The sequence below is a fragment of the Orycteropus afer genome, unplaced genomic scaffold (assembly GCF_000298275.1).
Source record: "Orycteropus afer afer isolate SDZICR_OR568_19922 unplaced genomic scaffold, OryAfe1.0 scaffold00218, whole genome shotgun sequence".
Taxonomy (NCBI): domain Eukaryota; kingdom Metazoa; phylum Chordata; class Mammalia; order Tubulidentata; family Orycteropodidae; genus Orycteropus; species Orycteropus afer.
Window position 1 is genome coordinate 2,708,651 of NW_006921805.1, and position 12,778 is coordinate 2,721,428.

General features: G+C 39.2%; 1 protein-coding gene across 1 annotated transcript in view; it reads left to right on the plus strand.

Annotated features, from left to right (window-relative positions):
• The first annotated feature begins 5,995 nt into the window (after positions 1-5,995).
• Positions 5,996-12,778, plus strand: part of CNOT10 (CCR4-NOT transcription complex subunit 10) — a 104,111-nt gene continuing 97,328 nt past the window's right edge. Inside the window, exon 1 of the mRNA XM_007948639.2 lies at positions 5,996-6,197. Within this exon, the coding sequence (XP_007946830.1) occupies positions 5,996-6,197 (202 nt within the window). The remainder of the gene's footprint in view (positions 6,198-12,778) is intronic.

Below are 12,778 nucleotides of genomic sequence, written 5' to 3' on the forward strand. Positions count from 1 at the left end.
TCGTATAGGCTGCGGATCACATGGTGTATCAGTTGCTAGGACTAATTGTTTCCATGAATCTTTGGTTTTCTTCTTTCTTCTTTGTTCTGGATGAGGAGAGACCCTCTAGATGGCTGTGTACAAGGTTTTAAGATCCCAGCAGCTACTCCCCAAAGTAGGAGGTGGAACAATGTTTTGTGTAGTATTTTATGCCAGTTTAGCTTGATATCCCCTGTGACTGTGGTCCCGAGCCCACCCGTTCAACTACTCGGTCCCTCTGGGTAGCTGGCTGTGACGAAGAAGTGACTACAACCTTATCCCTTGTCAGCTCTGCTATAAACCTGGGAATTCTTACAGTGTTTTGATCTTTTTTCTGATTGATCTCTTTCCAAAGAAGTAGTCAGGTATTTGTCTTCATTCTCATTAACTCTGGATTTCTGTCTGTAGATTTTGAATCATTTCTAATTTTTCATTTATTTTGTCATTTTGTTCTTGTATTTTCTTCCAAAATTGTTCTAGGGTTTTGTCTGTGTTTTCCTTCTTTTTGTTAGTATTTTCATTGATCTGTCTCTCAATCCTTTGACAATACCTAAATAGAATTCTTTTGAATTCTTTATCAGCAGTTCCAGTGCTGCTTCTTCATCAGGGATGTGTTCTGGGTCTGTATCCTGCTCCCTTGTTTCTACCACTTTATCTTGCTTCTTTGTGTGGAGTATGATGGCCTGTTTTTCTGACACATTGTGACGACATTGTATTAAGATCTCTGTCAACTGTTAGTGAAGAGTAGCTGAGGGTGAGTCAGGCTATTCTTGGTGGTGGTTTATCGTTGGCCAGTTGGTAGAGAAGGAAGTGGTGGCTCTCACTCAGTAAGTGAAGCTGCAGGAGGAGGGTATAGTTGTGTCATATGGGCATTGTTGCTGTCTCCCACTCATTTAGACAAAAATAACAATTGAATAACCATCAAAAAAGTAAAAGCAAGTGGACAAAAAACACACCATGTAATCACACAGGAAGAATAACTGGGGAAAAAAAAGAAGGAAAAACAAAAACTCGCAGTATCTGGGGAGAGGGCAATAGGAGAAAAAAGGTAGAGTAAGAGAATAATGAAGAAAAAAATGTGAAAAATGCAAAAAGAAAAACAAGAAATGGGGTTAATCACAAGAAAGAAAAAAATTAGAACCAGGAACAGGGAAGAGAGAAAAAGCTGAAAACTAGAACCTGGGAAGGGAAGAATAAAGAATAATAATAAAAAGGACAATAATAATAATAATTTTTAAACAGACAAACTTAAAAAAAAGGAAAAAAAAAATCTGGGTGGTGCAGGGTACCCAGGCTCCGTCTGACGACACAGACTGGGATGGAATTCCTGGTGGCCCAGAAGGTGGGTTAGAGTGAGGGATGGCTGCACCTCTGTTCACCAAGAGGGTGTGGGGTATAAGAGTAACAAGGGGAGTATCACACCTTTCCAGTCTTTGGCATCTGGAATGTCTTTTTGGTTCCTGCAAAGTGGAGCCTATTTTTAAGGCCTTGGAATCTGGGAGAACGCTGCCGCTTCAGATATCCAAAATGGGCAAACTGCTTGTAAACATTCAGAATGGCTGCGCTCTCCAGATGGATAAAAGTCCGCAGCTCAGCCTGCTTTCCTCTTTGCTGCTTCTCCTTTTATTCACCAGCCACCAGTGCAGTCCTCCATGCAGTCCCTGCCTAGCAGGGCTGATTTTTAGGTTAATTTTAGGTCCTACCACCACTCAGCAATATCTAAGCTGTCTGTGCTGTCAGGATTGCTGCTAGGCTACAGCTCCATATGTCTCCTTTTTTGGTGTTTTCACGCAAATTCTTCCATTATTTGGAGTTTAGTCTACTTCTATATCCTTCCCTTCAAAGCTCAGGGTTTCAGGATTATCTTCTGTATCTGTGTTAATTGGTTCCCCCTTTTTTTTTGTTGAAGAGGGTCTGTACAGTCTTTCTGCCTATGTTCATCTTACCTGAACTCCCCTTATGTTTAACTTTTTGAGGAACCACCAAACTGTTTTCCATTACAATAGTTAATAGAGGCTCTGATTTCTCTACATATTTGCTAACATTTGTCGTCTTGTTTTTTTGTGTGTTGTTGTTGTTATGTGTCATCGAGTCAGACCCAACTCATAGAGACCCCTCATTGGGTTTCTGAGACGATATCACTACGGAAGTAGATTGCCCAGCCTTCCTTTTGAGGAATGGCTGGTGGGTTTGGACCACCAAACTGGTTAGCAGTCAAGTACCTTAGCCACTATGCTACCAGAGCTCCCTTGTTTTTTTTAAGCTACTATAATGGGAGTGAGGAGTTCTGGTGCCGCAGTGGTTAAGGCATTTTGGTGTTAACTAAAAGGTTTGTGGCTCAAACCCATCAGCTGCTCTGTGGAGGAAAGATGAGATGGTCTACTTCTGTAAAGATTTATAGCCTTAAAAACCTTGTGCAGCAATTCTTTCTGCCCTGTAAGGTCACTGTTATTGTTGTTATTTGCCACTGAGTTGGACCCAACTCATAGCGACCCCTCCTTGGGTTTCCGAGGCAGTTATCACTACGGAAGTAGATTGCCCCATCTTCCTTCCGGGGAGTGGCTGGTGGGTTTGAACCTCCAGCCTTCTGGTTAGCATTCAAGTGCCTTAGGCACTATGCTACCAGAGCTCCCAAGGAGGGGTCACTATGAGTCAAGATCAACTGGATGGCAGTGAGTTTGTTTTTGGTTTAGACACACTCCTTAGAGTGATCAGATCAATTGCTGGAGAACAGAAAGGCAGTGTTTGCACAGGGAGATAGTTCAGGGGGCAGGAGTGCATAGGAGGGAGGGGCACAGGAAAGAGGTAACTACAAGGAGAAAGTAGAAAGAGAGCTGTTACATTGTGGGGAATTGCAGTCAATGTCATGAAACAAAATGCGTAGGAACTGCTGTATGGAAAATGAATTGCTCTGTAAACCTTCACCCAAATCACAATTTTTTTTTTTTTTTTTAAGTGGGTGGTTTAAAATGGCAGAAATTTATTTTCTCACAGTTCTGGAGGCTAGTAGTTATCAACTTGATAGCAGTGGGTTTGATTTTTTTTTTTTTTTTTTTTAATGTTTTGTTTTGTTTTTTTGGTTTAATGGGAGTGAGGTGGTATCTCAAAGTAGTTTTGATATGCATCTCCCCAGTGACTAATGAGGCACCCTGATGGTGCAGTAGTTAAGCACTTCACTGCTAACAGAAAGTTTGAACCCACCAGCCACTCCACAGGAGAAAGATGTGACAATCCGCTTCCATAAAAATTTACAGCCTTGGGGACCATAACGCCAATTCTACTCTATCCTGTAGGGTTGCTATGAGTAGGAATTGATGGCAATGAGAGTGACTAATGATGTTGAGCATCTTTTTATGTGCTTGCTGGCCATTTTATATCATTATTGGTGACATGTCTATTCAAACCCTTTGCCCATTTTTTAATTGGGTTGTTTGTCTTTTTATTATTTAGTCTTTTTTTTTTTTTTTTTTTTTGCCTCCTCAGACTTGATAATAATTGTCCTATTTTCATGTTCACTGACTCTTTATTCTGCCAGTTCATATCTGCTGTTGAACCCCCTCTGGTGGATTTTCATTTCAGTTTTTAGATTTTAGCTCCAGTGTTTCTTTTTAGTTCTTTTTTATAATGTCTATCTCTTTCTGGATATTCTCTATTTTCATTTTATTCATGTTCCCTTTCCTGATTTCCTTTAGGGTTTTTTGTTTTGTTTTGTTCTTTTAACTCTGAGCACATTTAATACTATTGATTTAAAGTCTTTGTGTAGTAAGTCCATCATCTGGGCTTCCTGAGGGACAATTGCTGTTACTTTATTCTTTTGAATGAGTTTTCCTTTCCTGTTACATTGTATGCTTTCTTATTTTCTATTGAAACCAGGACATTTGATTTTTATCATGTGGTAGCTCTGGAAATCAAATTCTTCCTTTTCTCCAGGGTTTTTTTTTTTTTTGGGGGGGGGTGTCATTGTTTGTTTTAAATCATTGGAGCTATAGTAATCCATTTATTTAGTTGGGGTGTTCAAAAGATCAGTGGTTCAAACCTACGGGCTACTCTGTGGGAGAAAGATGGGGCAGTTTGCTTCCATAAAGATTTGCAGGCTTGGAAACCATATGGGGCAGTTCTTCTCTGTTCTGTAGGGTCACTGTGAGTCTGAATCAACTTGATGCTCTCTCTAAAGCCAAAGACCAGGCTCCTTCTCTGTGAATGTGGACCACCGTGCCTTTAAGATGGCCATGTCAGACCAGGTTGAGTGCAGGTGACTAGGAAATCAAAGTTACCTGCCATCACAGTGTCATATTTTCTTCATACTGCCATCTTGCTCCTTTTGTTTGATATTTTAAGTGTTTTTAATGTTTAAGAATTTGCAGCAATCTTGTGATTACCATTAAAAAAGTACACTTGAATAAGTAATTGGTCATACTTATGAATTTGAGACCTTACTATATTTGTATTATTGCCAGAAATAGCAAAAGAGTCCCTAAGAATTTATGAATTTTATGAATTTTAGTTTTTAGGTTTATAAGTTATTTATTTACAGTCTCAGAAAATGTTTGTTTTCTTAAGTCAAGCAATTATACCTAAAACTGATTATAGTAAAGATTTTAAAGTAGTAAAAATTTTGTTTCAAGGTGCTTATCTTTGTAAATGAGATCAAACATTCATTGCAACCCTTTAAAATCCATTTAGGTTTCCTAGACCTCTAAATAGAATAAGAAGATGTCTAAGATGAATGTAAAAGCTTAAGGAAAACCTAGGTTTTATTAATTTATGTTGATGTTGTTGTTATGTTCCGTCGAGTCAGACCCGACTCATAGAGACCCCTCCCTGGGTTTCCAAGGCAGTATCACTACGGAGGTAGATTGCCCCATCTTCCTTCCAAGGAATGGCTGGTGAGTTTTAACCACCAGCCTTCTGGTTTAGCAGTCAAGTGCCTTAGGCACTATGCTACCAGAGCTCCTTGTTAATTTATAACTTCAATAAATCTAATATTAATGTTTAAAACTAGAGTAAATTTCAGACTTTTTTATGCATAAACGCTATTCTCAGATATGAAAATAAAAATACTTGCTGGCAGTGGCAATGTTATGGTTTGGTTGTTTTCCCCAAAGCATGCTGATATTCTTGATTAAGATTTCAGTTCCTTTATTTCTGAAGCACTAGACAAGTTGTGGGATCTCTGGTAGCATAGTGGCTAAGACACTTGCCTGCTAACCAGACGACTGGCGGTTCAAACCCACCAGCCACTCCTCGGAAGGAAGGTTGGGCAATCCTACTTCCGTAGTGATACTGCCTCGGAAACCCAAGGAGGGGTTGCTATGAGTCTGGTTTGACTTGATGGCACATAACAACAACAACAGACAAGTTGTACACACCTGTAGCATTGCTGGTTATGAATGACTTAACCTTAGGACTCTGGAAGTCTGATCCCCATTTCTTCAGCTAATCATGTCCAAGCTGGAGTGAAAAGGGAATGGCTTAGGACTGCTCCTTGCTTTGTGGGTGATAGCTTCATTAATAACCTGTTACTTCTCCAAGTTATGTAGCTGTCAGCCATTTATGTGTACGGTTTTACTAAATCAAGAATATTTGTTGTTTAAGTGCTAGAAAAAACACATGTGAGGTATCTGATTCTCAGCTATATGGTGACTTTGGTGCACCAATATTACTCTTCTTTGAAACGGCATCCTTGTTAAAACTTTTCTCCACAAAGGAATATCATGTTTTGCAAATATAGCAGTAGATTTCCTTCTATCCTAATGTAGTTCCTTTTCTTGATCAATAAAATTATCTTTTCTTAATCATCATTGGAGCTATATATGGGCAATTGTAGGTTGTATGAAAGCTCATCCTCCAATCAGATTTGAATTGTTAACATTCTGTATTGGAATATGTCTCTAATTTCAGTTAACTGGCTTTCAGTTTTGAAAAAGCATTGTGTTCTTTTCCTACTTAGTTCAAACCTGAAGATATTTGCTTAGAAATGAAGTCTGTTGGGTTGAAGAGTGTCAAGATTTGTGAGTCAAAGAGCTCTGCTCACCTAGGTCAGCCAGGCTCATTAGGTCAGAGTCGAAGAAAAGTGAAGCCTTTAAATGACTCGTCATCATATGCCCTTTCAATTGGCAATGGGGACTACTTTTGGACAAATAAAGAAACATTGTGGAATTATGTGCAGGCTCTGTCTGGTAAGAAATTAGCAGTTACAAATAAAGACTTTTTAAAACATTTTTTAAATGATTATAAAAGAAATACTAGTTCCTTATAGAAAATTTGAAAAGTGCAGAAAGATGCAAAGAAAATTAGTAATCCCATTGTTAGTATATTTAAAAAAAAAAAAAAGTAAGCTTTCATCCTAACATAAAAGAATTGAGATAAAATAATGGTTGGTCAACATGTAAAAGGTTATATATATATTGAGCTTTGAAATGTGTGTAGAAGTAGGAATTTCAGATTTTCTTGTCAAGGATAAAATCTACCTTACCTATTTATCTTAAAATCTTTCCTTTTCCGGGGAGATCTGTTGGTGTAGTGCCTAAGGCATTTGACTGCTAACCAGAAGGCTGACAGTTAAAACCCACCAGCCACTCCTTGCAAGGAAGATTGGGCAGTCTACTTCTGTAGAGATATTGCCTCAGAAACTCAAGGAAGGGTCGCTATGAGTCAGAAAACGACTCGACGCCAGTGTTTTTTTTTTTTTTTTTTTCCCCATTTTTTTCCTTTCCTAGAGAATTCTAGGGGACTTTTGCAGCCCCTAGGGGATAGTGACAGCAGCAGCCACATGTACCATTCTGCTTTTAGTGGAGAGTAGAAGCTTAAACTCCTCTGCTTCTTGGTGAATTTTTGGGTGTTTCCCTTTGCCTTATATTTATGGGCCAGTCTCTGACTGTGAACCCAGAAGTCCCATTAAAGAATGTCATCTGATCAAGGGAGAGCATATTTTAGAAAAAGCTATAAAGGTAACTTGATGGCAAACTAAGAATTTTGGGCATTTGGTTTAAAGGTACTGTTCTGGTTACCTAAGTGCCGCTCTGTCAGCAATATACCACAAATGGGATGGCTTGAACAAACAGGAGTTTATTCTCTCACAGTTTGGAGGCTTTAAGTCCGAGTTCTAGAGGCTGGGTGAAAGCCCCTCAACCTTGGGCTTCAGCTCTGCCTCCTGGTCCCGGCCCACTGAAGCTGGAGGCTTTTCTTCACTCAGGTGCTAGCTGCTGAGGCTGACAAACCTAAGGTTGACAAAAAGGCACAGTCCCAATGTTACCAAACCACACAGCAGGCCATTAATTCAAGTCCATTGAAAGTCCCAAGGTCGGCAGGCTGCTGAACAACGACATGGCTACATGCAGGGTCCAAGCGTGCCATAAGCTAGAGACTATCCCCAAGGCTTCTCCTTATATACAGGAAACAGACCACATCCCTAAGGGAGCTACTCAGCTGCTCACAGTAGATTCCACCATGGAGTTGATGACCAGTCTCATCATGGGGAATACTACATCCAGCTGCCCAGCCACTCAACCAGGCCCAGCCAAGTTGACACACAAACTGAACTACCACAAATACTATACTTCCTTAAAGAGGGATAGTAATTAAAAACAAACAAACAACAACAACAAAAACCTTAGGTTTCCTAAAATCTTAAATGACAAGAGAAATATGTAGAGTATTTGTGTTTGTTAAAATTTTATTATCAATATAATGTGATAAGGTGAGGGTTGCTCTTCAGCCTAAATTTGTCCTGTGGTGTCTGGGGTCCCTTCTAACACATATATTAAAGTAATTGATAAATACAGTAATTCTTACTGTTATTGTGCACCTGCGAGTTTACGAAACAGATGTATTGTGTAAACAGTCCATAGTCTTACAGTCAAATTCATTGTTAATGACTTTCTAAAAAAAAAAAAAAACTATTTAACACAGTTCTTTCAAAGTGGTAAACATTCTCTATTAAACTCTTAGTTTTTCCTCTTAGTATTTATCTGTATGCTGAGATGGAAATGAAATACTGATTTATCTGCTAACTTTATCAAAAGTAAACTTACAGTAACACTCAAATGCTGTATGCCTTTTTTTAGGGTAGAGCTAAGTCAGAGGTAAGTTCTCTTAAGCACAATTAAGTTCTTAGTGCAGTGATGATTTTCAAAGGGTGTGTACGTGATCTTTCATGGGTTTCATAATGATCCAGGGAGCTGTTCCATAATCAAGAGACAAAACCAAAAAAAACAAACTCACTGCTGTCAAGTTGATTCCAACTCATAGTGACCCCTCCTTGGGTTTCCGAGGCTATAGCTCTATAGAAGTAGATTGCCCAGTCTTCCTTCCGAGAAGTGGCAGGTGGGTTTGAACCACCAGCCTTCTGGTTAGCAGTCAGATGCCTTAGGCACTACGCCACTAGAGCTCCAATCAAGGCACACTACATCTAATTTCATTAATTTATAGTTTAACATGTAGAAATCAGTCTATTAAAATAACTCCAAGAATGTAAATTCTGGCAAAAGAAGGAGAGAAGGGAGCCAATACTTCTTGAGCATCTCTAAGCAAGGACAGTTAGGTGGCCAAAACCCAAACAAAACAAACCTACTGCCATTGAGTCTCTTAAGGCTCATAGAGACCCTCTAGGACAGAATGGAACTGCCCTGTAGAATTTCCAAGGCTGTAAATCTTTACAAAAACAGGCTGCCCCATCTTTCTTCCACAGAGCATCTGGTGGGTTCAAACTGCCAACTATTAGGTTAGCAGCCAAATGATTTGACCACTACACTACCAGAGCTCCTATTGGTGGCCAAAAGGAGGGTGAATTGAAGATGTGACTGATTCCACGGCTTTTGCTTCTTTAGATATGCCATATTGCCTTCTTGAAGCATTTATTTGTTTATATATTCATTTGGAGAGACTCTCTAGGCTCCAGAGTCAGATTGACTGTAATCTTTACTGAAGCCAGGCCTGAATTTTCTGTGGTAGCACTAGGTGGATTCAAACAGTCAACCTTAGGTTACTAGCCAAGTGCAGACTATCTGCACCACCCAGGGACCTTCCATATTGCCTTCTTGAAAGAAGGATGTTGGGAATCTTCATTGACTCGTGACATGTGCCAGGCTAGGGCTTCTCAAAGTCCACTCTGTTGAGGTTGAGGACTAGTTCTTAGAGATACTCCTAGAACATAGATTTCTAGGCAGTTATTGAAAAGTACCCAGATCGTGATCTTAAGTGTACATACAGCTTGATGGATCTCACATGCTGAACACACCCATGTAAACAGCACTCAGGTTAACAATGAGATCATTACCAGCATCTTCCAGTCATTAACCCTTAAAAAGTAGCCACTCCTGACTTCTAAAACTTTATTAGTCTTGGTAGCATTTTCTTTTTAAACTTTAAAAAAAAAAAAAAAAAACAAACACACACACACACACACACAAAATATACCCTTGCTTATTATAAGTATTTAAACAAAAGATTATGAAGGAAAGTGAAATCCCTCCCTCCCTCCATCCTGTTCCCCAGGGGTAACCACTATGAGTTTGACTATTACAGACTTCATTCTGTAATATTTAGATACACATATCTGTGTATGTATTTTCATATCATAAGAAATTCTGTTGTACAAAACTGCAATCTGCTTCTTAACATTCATTAGTATGGTATGGATATCTTTCTATGGCAAAACATGTAGACTCCACTCCATTTTAACAACTCTAGTGTTCTGTTGTATTCCTTTAGCATAATTCAGTTAACAAGTCTCTTAACTAAAGGACATTTAGATTATTTCCAGTCAGTCAGTATTACAAATAGTGCTCAGTGTTTCTCTTTTTGTATTTGTGCTTGTGTACTTGTAGGGCAAATGCTTAGAAGTGGAACCTTGAGTTAGTTTTTAACCTCTCTGAGCCATAGTTTTCCTGTCTGTAAAATGACATTAACATCTCTCTTGCAGGTTTTAATGATTACTGGTAATTCACAGAAACTTTCTGGTATAAAGAGTGACATATAATTAAATATCCAGCACTTATTACTACTATTATTATTATTACCAATAACAAACTGAATATCTGACTGCTCATGAGGAAGACAGACAAGGAATCCAAATCTCTTTCACTTTATGCTGAAGAGGGTTGTGTTAAAATAAGCAAAGGTTCAAAGACTGGGGACCCTGAAACTGATGAATGTCGAGAACTAGATCACTGTGGAAATGGACGTGGTGAGCCCCAAGGGGATACCTGGCCACAGTGAGGGATCTATGCATGGCCTTTGAGGAGAGGAACTAGAAACACTAAGAGAGTAGTCTCTGAACTAGTGATCTTTCCCTTACACCAGATAGACCAAAACTCAAAAATAAAACTCACTGCCACCGAGTCTATTCTGACTCATAGCAACCCCTCCTTGGGTTTCTGAGGCAGTATCTCTACAGAAGTAGATTGTCCAGTCTTCCTTCCAAGGAGTGGCTGGTGGTTTGAACCTGTGGCCTTCTGGTTAGCAGTCAAATGCCTTAGGCATTATGCTGCCAGAGCTCCCACACCAGACAGAGCAACCGGAAAAGAAGGAAGGAAAGGCACTGGGCCTGCTGCAGAGCCCTTCCCATCCCATTCTGGACCTTGTGCTGAAGAGAAACTTCCATTTGAGGGCAGCATACTATAGTGTTCAAGTGTTTGGAAGCAAATATGCTGGACTTTGAGGCTGGCTCCATAATTTACTAGCTTTGTGCCCTTGGCCAAAATTCTTAACCACACTGTGTTTCAGTATCTTAAGCTACTAAATGAGGGTACCCACCTCAGGATTGATTTGAAAATTAAATGAGTTAATGAATATGAAGTGCTTTGACTATGCCTATAGTGCTTAGACTATGCCTATAATTGCAATTATTGTTGTTATTACTATTAGGTGAATTGCATATAGGGTAAGACAGGGAAACAAGTACTTAATATCTTAAGCTAGGACCTTGCAGAGCAGGGTTGTAATGAATGATGGTTAGTTATAGCAAAGCTGCAAGCGGTTTTTACATTTGAAGCCCTTTATCTGACCTTTCTTGTCACTTTGGTCCTCACAGTTCTTACCTGACAACCAACCTCACCCTCCACCCCTACTTCATTCTCTATCTCAGCACCCTGTTTTACTGCATACCATTGTTCAGATCTGCAGTCATGTTACTTACATATTATCTCCCTGAGGAGTCTCTGTTTCATGAGGGGTAGAACCTTGCCTTTGATTTGTAACACTAGTATGTACAACAGTGTCTGGCCCAGAGTAGGCTCTCAGCTGTTTATTAATTGAATGGATGGCCTGACTTTATCACTTATAAGCCAAACTCACAGTTGAAAAAATAACTTTCAGAGAGGAGTCGTGTTAAAAACTGAACTGTATTTTCTGGAAGGCTTGGGGTGGTTGTTGTGCTTATAGGAATTGTTGAGAATGGTAAATTTAGGGGACAGATGGTCCACCATTTCTCCCCAAGGGGAAATTGTTCTTCCACTGCTACCTTTGTTGTATTTGAATGTTGCTTTATGAATAAACATGTCAGTTTCTTTATAAAAGCTTTTTTGGGGTTACTGAATTTCCGAATTGGAAGAAAGTCTAGAAACCATCTAATGTTCTTGTTGTTGGGTGCCATCAAGTTGGCTCCAACTCATAGCAACACTATTACAATAGCATGAAACATTGCCTAGTCCTCACAATACTTGCTGTGCTACCATGTCTTGGGTCAGGTCCACCTTAGTCTTCAAAGTGACATCTTTGCTCTTTAACACTTTAGAGAGATCACTTGCAACAGATTTGCGCAGTACAATACATGGAAATTTCTTGACTGCTGCTTCCATGGGGGTTGATTGTGTATTCAAGTAAAATGAAATCCCTGACAACTTAAGCCTTTTCTCCATTTATTGTGATGTTGTTTATTGGTCTAGTTGTAAGCATTTTTGTTTTCTTCATGTTGAGGTGTAATCCAAATCCATACGGAAGGCTATAGTGTTTGATCTTCATCAGTGAATGCTTCAAGTTAGCTTCACTTTAGCAAGCAAGGTTTTGTCATCTGCATATTGCAGGTTCTTAATGAATATTCCTCCAATCCTTATGCCTTATTCTTCTTCATGTAGTCCAGCTTGAAGCCATCTAATAAGGCCCTTCAATTAATAAGTAGGAAAACTGAGATTTACCTGATTTCTGCTTCTGTAGCATCTATTTAATTTTCAGTAGTGGCATTAAAGTCTTAGTCTTCTTATTTCAGTTCTAAGTATTGTCTCCACCTCAGTGTGCTACTTGCCTCCCATCTGTATGTTAAAAATGGTAGAATTTGTAACTACCCACCACATATTGGGAGCTTACCCTGTGCTAGGTACGTACCAATTACTTTATACATAATTGTCATAAAGCCTCCCAATAACTCTAAAAAATGTTCTCTTGACCCCATTTTAGGAAACTGAAGCTAAGTTGACTTGAAAGAAGCAGAGCTAGGGATTGGTATCCAGTTCAATCATGCTCTAAAGCCCAATCACTATATTGTCTGCATCCTTTTTAGTTAGAGGCTATTTTTTACAGTTGTTCAAGGAGAGTGACAGGGAAAGTGACTGAAGAGAAAGAGTGTGGACAACTTTGTGAGATAAGCTAGAAGTTAGTAAGGTATTTTTTGGAAATGAATGTGGGATACAAGGATCACTTCATGATGAAAATATTAATGCAACCATTAACTAAGAAGTAACTAGAAGAACCGTTATTGTAAAAGTTAAGGAAAGGTTTATCTATTGGAGGACATTTTCTTTGTTGGTTACCAGGGGTGGGAGGG